The sequence below is a fragment of the Abramis brama genome (assembly GCF_963993115.1).
Source record: "Abramis brama genome assembly, chromosome: 7".
Taxonomy (NCBI): domain Eukaryota; kingdom Metazoa; phylum Chordata; class Actinopteri; order Cypriniformes; family Leuciscidae; genus Abramis; species Abramis brama.
Window position 1 is genome coordinate 16,856,647 of NC_139969.1, and position 11,871 is coordinate 16,868,517.

An 11,871-nucleotide genomic window follows, 5' to 3' on the forward strand; every position below is an offset into this window, starting at 1 on the left:
TATTTCAGTGACTGCTTTGGAGCTCTGATGACAGGAGGAGTGGAGGAAACAGTATTTTATCAGAGAAAAGCTCAAGCGACGGTTCATTCTTATTCTAAAAGCTATACAGACTCTTTCAACAGGTTGCCATCTATGAATTATGATAGCATTCCTCGCTTTGCATTTCTTGTTTAGCATGTAAAGAAAGATGTTGCATTGCTCATTATTTTTCTTTGTAGGATGGGAAAAAAAAATTCCTTGGGGTTTTTATTTTGAATATACCCACAATGGCAAATATATATAAGTTTGTTGTTGTTTTTCACAGTTTTAGTCATAGTTTTCATCTTTCAAAGTAAATGTCACATTCATACATTTTAGTCAGACTAAATTACATCTAATTTTAGTACAGGCTTAGAACATTTTGGTTACAGAGAAAGTGCAAAATTAAACTATAACAACATGTGAAAACTGCCCTTGTGAAAACCTGAGCTCTGACATTGTATTATAAAGACGTACTGATTTAAAAATAAGTAAATAAATAATAATAAAAGTAATTTATTATTATTATTACAGAACAATGCATATACAAGCCACATCATACATGAGAAGGGTTACAGTTTAAATGTAAAAAGCTATAGCCTACTAATGACTGGTGACATGAGTACTCGCATATACATCACTGGCATTTATCAACAGACTGATATCAGTGAATTAGAACAATTTGACAAACAGACAGCACTACAAATGCTCGACTCTCAGGTCAGTACCAAGAGCAACTTTGAGACACACCCATTGTCCAAGTTTTACATGCGCTGCTTTGTTCGTCTTCACAACTGGACATACACATTCTGACTAACACGTAGGACTAACTTGTGGTGCGTTCCATCTGTCCAAGTGCACCAACCTTGACTTCAGAATGCAATACTGTTTATTAGCACTTCTGTTTGTCTGTACACACAGTACTATCCAACCTCTATTTGTGGACATGATACTTAGGCATTATCTATGCAAAATACCACTTTTTTATGTGATTGTATTCTGAAAGAGCAAGTACAACAAAGATTTGCCTGGACGCGTCCATCTTAGTTTTGCTACATGTGTACTGGAATGTGGTCACCTCGGGCGTGACATCATTCCCAGCTCCTAATTCCTTCTTCCGAGGTAAACGCAACATTAGTTCAAGTTCACTTCACCTCATTTTGAGCAGATGCAAGTTGTTTTAATTAGCATGATTCCCTTTTGTACCATCTTTGTTATTGCGAAAAAAAAAAAAAAAAGTTTGTTAACAAAGATTTTGTCAGTGATTTTGCATTTCAGCAGGGTGTGGTTTGCGTGTAACTGGTTTGGGTAAAAATAACGCAGTAATTTCGCTGACGAGATTAACATTGTATATACAGTACACAAAACCAACTGTTGTTTGTCAGTAAAGGATGATTCAAAGGCTTGGGCTGATGCCTAGAAATGTAACAACACATACATATGTGGTTGTCATTGGAATGTGTTAAATCGGAGAGTCCATGAAAATCTGTCATTGTCTGATTGCCAGGCTTATTTTACCTCGGTTCCTTCCAACAGACTTGAAATGGTGTCTTGTTCATGTCACAAATGTCTTCTTCTGCAATTACAGGGAAAACTCAATTCTGCATTAATGTTCAGGGAAAAATGTGCCCGGTTGACTGATTAACAGAGCAAATGTCCTTCATTTCGTTCTAACACTGCGAGAAATGTCTAATCAGGACCCTGTCACTAGTCAGTATCTCCAGACGAGCCGTAATTCAGCCATCCCGCTGTTACCTGTGCTTTGATCAATCTGTGAATTATGCCCTGTCCTCTGGGAGCCACCACATTTTTACCGGCTTTAAAATCAGATTCCACTTGGAGATATAAAAGACGTATAGAGGCCAGGCGGCACTGTTTGTTCTGTAGGGTGTCCGGTAAAGATAACAAGAACGCTTCCTCCCATGAAGAGCGAAAAGCGCTCATTTGAATATATTATACAGGTGTCCTGCTTTCTCATTGCGAAAGAAAAAAAAATCCAAGCAATAATAAGCTGAAGGGCAGAAGGTACATCCTTGATCTGTCTTCTCTGTCCTGACTTAACAGTTTCATTTATTTTTAAACAGTTTTTTCAAACGACTGTAAACTAATTCTATACAACTTGTATTTTTCTTTGCACAAAATGCAACTTCTGTGGAGTTTGGAGCTGATTATTATGTTTCTCTCTATTTAGATGCAAAACAGTTCATTACAGCTATAATGAATTTGCAAGCCCTATTTGCATCTGATGAAAAAAAATGTATGAGGCCGTTTTAGGTAATTTCAACAATATCGCCCGCATCTGCTTTCAGCCTGATATCAAAAGTTTTAAGTTCCTCAGTGCGTCTACTTGAGAATAGTTTGCACCGCACTGATGGTTTGCTTATAATTACAAAACTAAATCAGGCCATACCTGCAGGGACGCTTGGCTTGGTTAGACAGCTGTCTAACGCTCCAAAAAAGGCAGATCACTGGAGCTTTATGCACAAACTGAACACATTTAGTTGAAGTCTAAGAGGCACTTTGAAACTGAATATCTAAAATAAAGTAGAACGCAAATAGTTGCACTGGGTTTGTGTACTACAACTAGAGGTAAAGAGTTTTCATTTCAAATAAATCGTGGCTGTCTAAGAAAAACTTTGTTGGGGATCTGATAGTTTCGTTGTCTTTGAGCCAAGTTAGATTTTCCCTGTGAAATTACTATAGGGGAGACTGTGGCTAGTTGTCATACTTTTTTTTACTCCAGTGAATATTTCTCTGGGTGGGTTTATTTTTGATAGTCAATTTCTATGTAGGCTCATACCTTAAAATAATTTCCACTGTTGATTTTACCTTTTGCTTTAAAATACAGTTCATTTCACCTTTTGCCAAATTGGGCAAGTTGTCACAATGAAACATGGCATTTAAACAGCCGATTAAAGCACAATTTAAACTGTTAAACAATTATGAAACACAAAACAATGCAAATGTAAAAGGTAACAAAATAATTGGACTTGTTACTGAAAACCTTAGTTCCTGAGATATAATCCTTGTCAACTTCCACGGGTTCCTCTATTTATTCATTTTTTTGTTGTTGTATTATTAATTTATTGGTTCAGTTATTAAATCGTTTGATTGTTTGTTATAACAACTCTGGCATATTCTTTCTTATCTTGACATATGGCCATTCTCAGTGATGATACTTTGTGATAGTTTTGTAGTTGACAGTCTATAGTTACATCAGCAGACAGCATTGATTCCTATTCCTCCAGCTGTCTTTGTAGTTTTTAAAGTCCATACCATGTGGAGATGCAACACAGGATGCAATATAAGAAATAACTGTAAGGTAAAGTGTAAATGTCAAGTTTTCTCCTCCGTGATCGAAGGAAAGGGTTGTTGTTGTTACAGGATAAACTCACCATGTACACACAACTACCTTTTCTATTAAAGGGACCTAATTCTGTACAAACACATTTGAGAATTGTCACCTGTACCAGCGGTCTGGCCTGCGCTACATCTGCATGAGGAATCCGTGTTATGTGTGTCTTTAAGTGAAAATCTAAATTTTCAATGTAGTCCATTTTTTTGAACCATTATATAATGAGCATGAATGTGGTTTACTTCTTGAATGTGCATAGCCAGCAGTAAGTTCCCATCTCTCCTTGTTCATAGAAATTCGAGGTACTAATGTACAAAATGAGAATGTGTTTTGAGGAAAATAACCTCATCAATTCCAGCTGGCATTTTTAGGAAGGGCTAAATAGTCCATAAATTTGAACATATAGTCATAAATGCCAGAATATGGCAGAAAAGGGAAGAAAAGTTCAAATTGTAAATGTGCCACTGTGAATAATGAGATCTCCAGCAGAATATGGGCAAGAAGGAGATAAAGAGATGGGGAAAAGATGAGAGAGAGAGAGAGAGAGAGAGATTCGACTGTAAACAGTGGAAGGCAAAAGAAGGAAGGTAGAGTGAGAAAGAGAGGGAGGGAGTGAGTGAGAAAATCTAATAAAAGCACTGCTGCATATGGCTACATTTTATGCCGTTATGTGGGAAAGGGATGATCAGGTACAGAGCGAACTGCTATGGTTTTATTGGGTTGCATTATAGCATACCACAACCCTGATCTCAGGCCCTGTAGGCTTATGTTTGGAATATACATGTACATATTAAATGCTTGCTTTTTTATCATGTAATGAAAGCAAGTGTGCTGCAGATCAGATTCATGAAGCGATAAAGCATCTGTGCAGATGTAAGATTCATCTGAATAGAATAACTGCAAAATGAAATGCTATTGAGCTCATTCAGTCAAGGAACGCAAAGTCTTCTTTCTAACTAAATGACCAAACTGAATAATTTGTTTTTAATAAGAATATTGATATCACTTATCAGATAATGGTGCAACATACAATAACTAAAAAAGCAAAATACTGTAATACATTTTTTAAAATGAATAAATCACTTTTTAAGGGTACCTATTATGCAAAATTCATGTTTACATGGTGTAACATAAATGCGTGTCGGCAGTATGTGTACACAACCACCCTATAATCGTAAAATTCCACCCACTCCATTTTAATCCCCATAAATCATAAGCAGTGTCTCAGAATAAGCCGTTTGTTTATATGCAATGTGACGTCAACGAGTACCAACGGGTTTGAAGGTCCAAATTGCAGTTTCCATGCAGCTTCAAAGGGCTCTACACGATCCCAGCCGAGGAATAAGGGTCTTATCAGTCATTTTCAAAAAAAATAAAATAAATGTGTATTTACTTTTTAACCACAGATGCTCATCTTGCACTAGCTCTGGGATGTGCGTCCAGGACTTCACGCATTACGTAGTCACGTTGGAAAGGTAACGCGTGACGTAGGCTGAAGAACCGACCCAGTGTTTACAAAGAGAAAAACTCCATCTCATTTTCTCCTCCAACTTCAAAATCGTTCGACAGAGTTGTTTTACCTTTTTTTTTGTAAAGGTCGTTTGACTTAATCTTTGCACGTTCGCTTTGTAAACACTGGGTCGATACTTCCGCCTACGTCATGCGTGACCTTTTCAGCGTGACTACGTAATGCGTGAAGTTGTGGACGCACATGAGTGAGTATATTATTAGGAAAACTAGAAGAAACTGTTGCGCTCTAAATTGACAAAAAAACATTTTTCTTCAGGTGCGTAGAGCCGCAGGAATATGGAAAACGAGCAAGAAGGTGGCTGGCTGTACACCGGATTCAGTACAGACTACAGAAGTCTAGTGCATCGTTTTTGTTTTTTTGCATCATGCAAAAAGTGTTAATCGAAAGTGAATTAAAAACAAATGAACAGGTGCACTGAAGATAGCAATGTGATGAAACGTTTGCTCCTGTTCATTTGAGTAAATTATCAGGAAATTTTAATTCTGAAGTGAACTAATCCTTTCAAGCATTCAAGAAAAAAATCTATTCTTATAAAAGCTACTAAAATGATTCAATCAAGAGCAGTGAGTGATTTTATTTTTCTTTTGTTGTTTGATTCATATACAGTACCTAGTGCTATATATGCTGTTAATATTACACTGCTTTCACTGTAATACACAGATCTAATATACACATGTGATCTTGACATAACCTTGTGTGCATTTGACAGTTTAAGCGTAATAAGACGTGACAGAGAACTTAGTTTAAAGGGATAGTTCACCAAAAAATGAACATTTTGTCCTTACCCTCAAGTTGTTCCAAACCAGTATGAGTTTATTTCTTCTGTTGAACACAAAAAAAGATTTTAAAGAATAAAGAAGACAGTATTTTAAGGAATGTGGTAACCAGACAGTTGACGACACCCATTGACTTCCAAAGTAGGAAAAAAATACTATGGAAGTCAATGGGTGCCGTCAACTGTCTAGTTAACTGTTACTCATTTATCATTATTAGTTTTATATAACCAACATCACATTAGCAAACAACATGATTATGCACTGCCAGACCACCCTGTTAATTATAATGCAATTATGTTGTGACACTGGTCATTGTAGGCTTTTCTTCTGCTGTCAGAGTCAAACAGACACACATGCATAGACAAAATGATAGGGAAGAGAAGAAGAAAAACGGAGCTTAAACTGAGCTTAACTGACAGTCTAAGCCAATGCTAATGTTATCTCTGTGATTTAGTCTTGTGTGTGGGAGCCTATGGGCTCAGCACTCGCGGGATCATTGCACATTGTAATGCCCTGTGACACCAATGGAGCTCTTTCTGCATAGCCTTACAATGAAAAAGTGAGGGGGATAGGAGTTCGTCTCCTCAGAGCTGCGCAAATGTCTTAATTTCTCTCCATTTTTGAGTGGCCCAAATGCATTTCTAGATAAGTCGAATTTGATAATTCTGCTAATATTTCACCGTTTACAGCTTGTACAATGGAAGTTTTCAATGGAAGGTGTTGGGAAATTCTGTTAAGAATTATGAGTTTTTCAACTAAACTGTCTGTGCTGAAGACAGATTAGCTTGTCCTTATTTCAAGTAGTGATCAATCAGCAGTGCACAATGATTGTCAAAAGTTTTAATAAAACCTCACTTTGTATTGCTGCTATATAGTTTTGTGATATGTTGTGAGTCAAGTGATTAACGTTTTTGTCTCTGCTATTTTTTCCCTAACAACACCCACAATGAGTCACTTGATAACTCATGCATTCATATCATGAGCCATTTCGTGTCCTCTTATTGAAGCTCATAACAGCTCAATATAGTTTATTCGTCTTCTCCAAGGTTTCACAGTAATAATAACCATAATAACATTTCTCGCTCTCCTTCTGTTTTTCAGATGAGTTCAAGGCCTTTCTCAAGAAATTGCCAACAGATCATTTTTTAAACACCTCTGCCGTCTTAAAGTTCTGGACGTCAGATCTGGTCCTGCAGAGACGTTATGGTCTGCTGGAGGCGAGCACTAAAGTGGTGCTGGGAAAAGCCATCAAGATAGTGCGCAAACTCTTCGCTCTCAGCAAGCGCTGTCCTACACAGCCAAAGATCAGCCTGCCTAGAGAAAGGTACAAGGCCATATGATCTTTTGTTGTTGTTGTTTTTGCAAATCATGTAAGGTAGCATGTGCAATGTGGATTTTAGAAAGCATCAATTAAACAGATAGCTGGAACAACATTATGTTGTTTTTTTTTATTTAATAAGTTTTTTTTTTAGCTTACTTTAGCATTCAAACATTTGTCTTTGTGTTTCTGTGTCTATAAGACAGTTGGCTGTTTCACTCTCAGTATATACAACATTGTGTGGTTTATTTAGACTATGACTTAGAGGCATTGAAGCTGCACTATTGTGTGGTCCAGATGTTGTTCTTACAGGACAATTATTTTTGATTATGCAAAGAAAAAGTTGCTGGATATTTGAATTTGTGGGAAAAACAAAGAGAGATGAGAAATAAGGCTGGATGATATTAAAGTGAGTGAACGTTGTGCCTCGTGGTGCCTGCATAGAGTGAACATTTCTGAAGAGTGGTCAATGTCACACACTATAATCAAGAGCTCCACACGAGGGACAGGTTGTAGTTAGCATCCTTCAACTTGAAGACTTTCACTCCATAGACGGCTTCCACCTGCATCTGCTTGTACATGTAACACTGCACAAGGAAAAACACACTAGAATTAACCCAAACGGAGAGTGGAATAATTTTTGTTGCTTCATTAGTTTCATAAACAAAAGTTTTATTACCCTAGAATGTGATTTTTGGAGGTTTTTCAATTTTAAAAAAATGGCTTGATATTCCATGTGTTTCTTATAAATCTTGAATGTGAGCCTCTGTAATGTCATTTACATATTTGTTGGTCATACGTTTAGAAAAAAAAAACTTTTAAAAAGACAAAAGACAATCTTTATTCTATTCTATTCTAATTCTATTCTTTTTATCTAAAAAGTGATTTCATCACTTAATAAATACAATAGTCAAAAGATGCCATTACTCTGAAAAAGATAAAATCAGGATGTCTTTTCTTTAAAAAAATAAAATAAATAAACCAGGTCATTTTGATCCCCTTGTATTCATAGGTGACAAACAGTCAGCTATGTAAGTTTGATGTTCCCCAAAAAAGTTTAAGAACTTCATTGCTATGTCTGGCCAAGTCTGAGATGGTCACAATTAGTAATTTCAGAAATGCAGTTCTATTTGTTTTATGAGATTTTCAGTTTGTTTGAATGGTAAAAAAAAAAAAAGAATCTTTTAACATACAATTAATTTCTGAGAGATTTCTCACCAAAATAGAAGATTCAACCAGTTCTTAATTATTGAACCAAGATGCAGTTCTCCGAGTCAACATGAATAAATGAGCACTTCTTTACCGCCTAATTTTATTTACCGCCTGAATTGCATCTTGACATCAAATGCTCTCATGAAAAAGAAAACCATGTTACATTAGTGGATTTATAAGATCATTAATAAACTCGAGAGTCCAGGACAAAAGGAAGGCCAGATGAAATGAAATCCCACAGGGAGGCAGCCGACAGAAAGGGCATGTGATGTGAGAAATTGTATTTATCTATGCATGGCATTAAGTATGCGTCAACAGTTGTGAAGTGAGTTGGAAGATAATGGAGAGCATTTATTTAAGTGAATTGTCTCTCACTAAATTGGATAAAAAAGAATGAAAAGAATGTGCCATCTTCTCACACACATCCCCAAAGGCTTTTAAGACTCACTTCCTCTACTAGTTAAGAACAATTTGCATTTGTCAAAGAACAGGCCATCAGCACTCGATTAATATTCGTATCAATCAGCAAGAGGAAATGAATGCCTCATTTACCACAAAGAAAATAAGACTGATGTCAAGTTCTGACTGAACAATTTTAACATGTTAGCTGAACAATTTTTCATGGCAACGAAGCCCAGAAATCTTTCGATTTTATCTTCATTTAGTAAATCCTAGCCTGTCATTTTTTCAGGAACTAATCTTGTCTGTAATTATTACCTTCTCTCTTGCAGACCTCTGGGTTTTTGGCTCAACAAAGCCCAGTCTCTGTTGTATTGCAGCGAGCATGGTGTGCACGGCACCTTCTCTGAGGAACTGCAGGGCTGCATCTGTGCCACAGAGCAACGCGCCGTCTGCCAGGGCCCTGTGCCATGTAGGGTGGGTGAGGGGACCCTCTGCTTGTCCTGCGCCCCGGACAACATCACCCGCTGTGGCACATGCCTCCCAGGCAGCATCCTCCATATGGGCTTCTGCCGCCCCAACATCGCCAACTCTTTGGACCACTACATCAACTTTGACTTTGACATGCCAGACACAGAGATGCGTTACCTTCTCCAAAGGCTCGATAGCCGCATGGAGGTCCATGCCATCTACATAAGCAACGACGTGCGCCTGGGCAGCTGGTTCAACCCGGCGTGGAGGAAGCGCATGCTGCTCACCCTCAAGAGCAACAAGAACAAGTCCAACCTCATCCACATGCTGATGGGGATCTCTTTCCAGATCTGTTCCACCAAGAACAGCACGCTGGAACCCGTGCCTGCTATCTATGTCAACCCCTTCGGGGGCAGCCACTCCGAGAGCTGGTTTATGCCCGTCAACCAGCAGGACTTCCCAGACTGGGAAAGAACTAAATTGGATGCCTCACTCCAGTGCTATAACTGGACCCTCGCTCTTGGCAGCAAGTGGAAGTCCTTCTTCGAAACGGTGCACATTTACCTGCGCAGTCGCATCATCACTGATGATCCTGCCGTCAATGAGACGCTTTTTTACGAGCCGCTGGACCTGGATGACCACTCGGCCAACCTGGGCTACATGAAAATCAACAGTCTGAAGGTCTTTGGCTACAGCATGCACTTTGATCCAGAGGGGATCAAGGACCTGATCCTGCAGTTGGACTACCCGTACACGCAGGGATCCCAGGATGCGGCCTTCCTAATGCTTCTGGAGATGAGGGACCGCATCAACCGTCTCTCTCCACCGGGAGCCCAGCAGCTGGACCTCTTCTCCTGCCTGCTGAGGCACAGGCTCAAGCTTTCGTCCAGCGAGGTGGTGCGAATACGGGAAGCACTCCAGAGTTTTAACACCAAGCTCCCTAACTCCACAGAGCCAGAACTCAGCCAGCTGTGCAGTTAGTTCAAATGAGCCTCTGTTGTTCATTTGTGCCTGCCAGTGAGAATGTATTTGTAAATGTGATGAGAGAGAAAATAAATTTATTGTCAGTGTACATGTAAATGTTTGTGGATGAGATTGTCTTTGAACCCTCTTCCTTTGGGCAGCAATTGTAAGAAGCAGAATTTTTGATTGTAACCGAGATAGGAGCATACCATGCGGAAGCCGTACGTTGCCAGAATATTCCCTTGCTGGAAACCTTGTTGGATCTAGCCTACAGTCAAACCCACATAGTGTCTTTGAATAAAGGTTCCTTTTGAGACTATGGGGGGTTTTCCTAAGTGGACTGCCTATGAACCTTGAAAAAGAACATTTTAAGTCAGTATATATACCTACGGTTTCTTAGCACGTATGTGCGGGTGCTGTAGTTATTCATGGTGATGTCATTGTTTGAGATGGAGAATCAACAATAAGAAATCTATTCTGATGTAAAGTATCGGAGCACAGTGGTCCAACAGTTATAACAATCAGCAAAGATTCAAATTCTTGCTTTTCTATTCTATCTGGAGTTACAAATCCTGTATTGTGAGATCTGTATATCTGTATTTAATGTGGGACTGAATTGCCAGAATGTTGGATATAAATTCCTTTGTATTCAGAGATATGGCTAAACCAAAAGGTAGACATGAAAGCAAACTGAATGGCTAAATTTCATTACAGGTTTTTTAATGTTTATTGAAATCTCTTTTGAGAAGGCAACCTTAAAGTTATGGTATACGCTTACAATATTGTTTTGAAAAGGCTTTGTAAATACTGCTCATCTCATTCAAAACGTGAAAAGCTTCACATTACTTCTTGGATATATACTGATAAACACCCATATTTGTACTTTTTGAAAGTACAAAGACCAAAAAAAAAAAAAAAAACACACACACACTTCACCACAAAACAATTGCCTTATGAAGTGAAGTCTCTGTTCTGATATCAAAGCACACTTGGCTGTATGTCTCTCGCTTTAAGAAAAAAGCAGGAAACACTTTTTTTTTTTTTTTTTCTCTGTAAATGTCCATTTTTAATTGAAGTATTATATGAGGAGTGCATTACGTGTCATCTATGTGCAAATACAGAGTTACATTTACGTCACCTGATTCAATAGCTTTGTTTGTTTTACTACATTTCCCTGCTTTTCTATTAGACATATTAGTCACATAGACATGATGTGAAGAGGCGTAACTGTAATACATTAATTCATTTTAGTATCTCTACATCTAGAGGCAATTATTTCCACTCAGCATTGAATAACTGTACATGTACTGCTTAAGTGTTCTTGATTAAGTTGCTTGGGTTGTAGCATTTGTCAACACAAACAGCCACAGAATTACAGCCTTTGACAACACAGAGCATTTATTACTGCTTTTTATATAAAACTGGAATGTGTGGAAATGTCTGTGAAAATTGCATATATGCATCAACATAAAAAAAGATCAGTTTTCTGTCAAGATAAGATGGATCGCTCAATATATGAGGAGCAACTTTTACAGTGCGAGGTAAAAAAAACAGAATAAAAAAGTGCAATTTATGCTGTTGTCATGGAGAGCTATAGGACCTTCACATAGTCTTTCACGATATATATATGTGACTCAACTGCAAAGGGGGAAAACATTCTCACTAAATTCAGAAGATGGAAATCACATGGAGTCTGTAAATATGAGTTGTTTATCTTAATGTCTAAGACAGGAATCGGTTTTCACCCTTCAACAAATTGTCAAGACAGTGAAGGGCGTCTAATCAATCACAACAGCCCAATGTAAACTGGCATAGCCTCCCTTTTGAG

General features: G+C 38.1%; 1 protein-coding gene across 1 annotated transcript in view; it reads left to right on the forward strand.

The window, feature by feature from the left end:
- The window catches only part of brinp2 (bone morphogenetic protein/retinoic acid inducible neural-specific 2), a 92,314-nt gene extending 81,368 nt beyond the window's left edge, over window positions 1-10,946 (forward strand). Inside the window, exons 7-8 of the mRNA XM_084119030.1 lie at window positions 6,782-7,004; window positions 8,942-10,946. Of these exons, the coding sequence (XP_083975156.1) occupies window positions 6,782-7,004; window positions 8,942-10,061 (1,343 nt within the window). The 3' untranslated portion in view covers window positions 10,062-10,946. The remainder of the gene's footprint in view (window positions 1-6,781; window positions 7,005-8,941) is intronic.
- The last annotated feature ends 925 nt before the right edge of the window (window positions 10,947-11,871 follow it).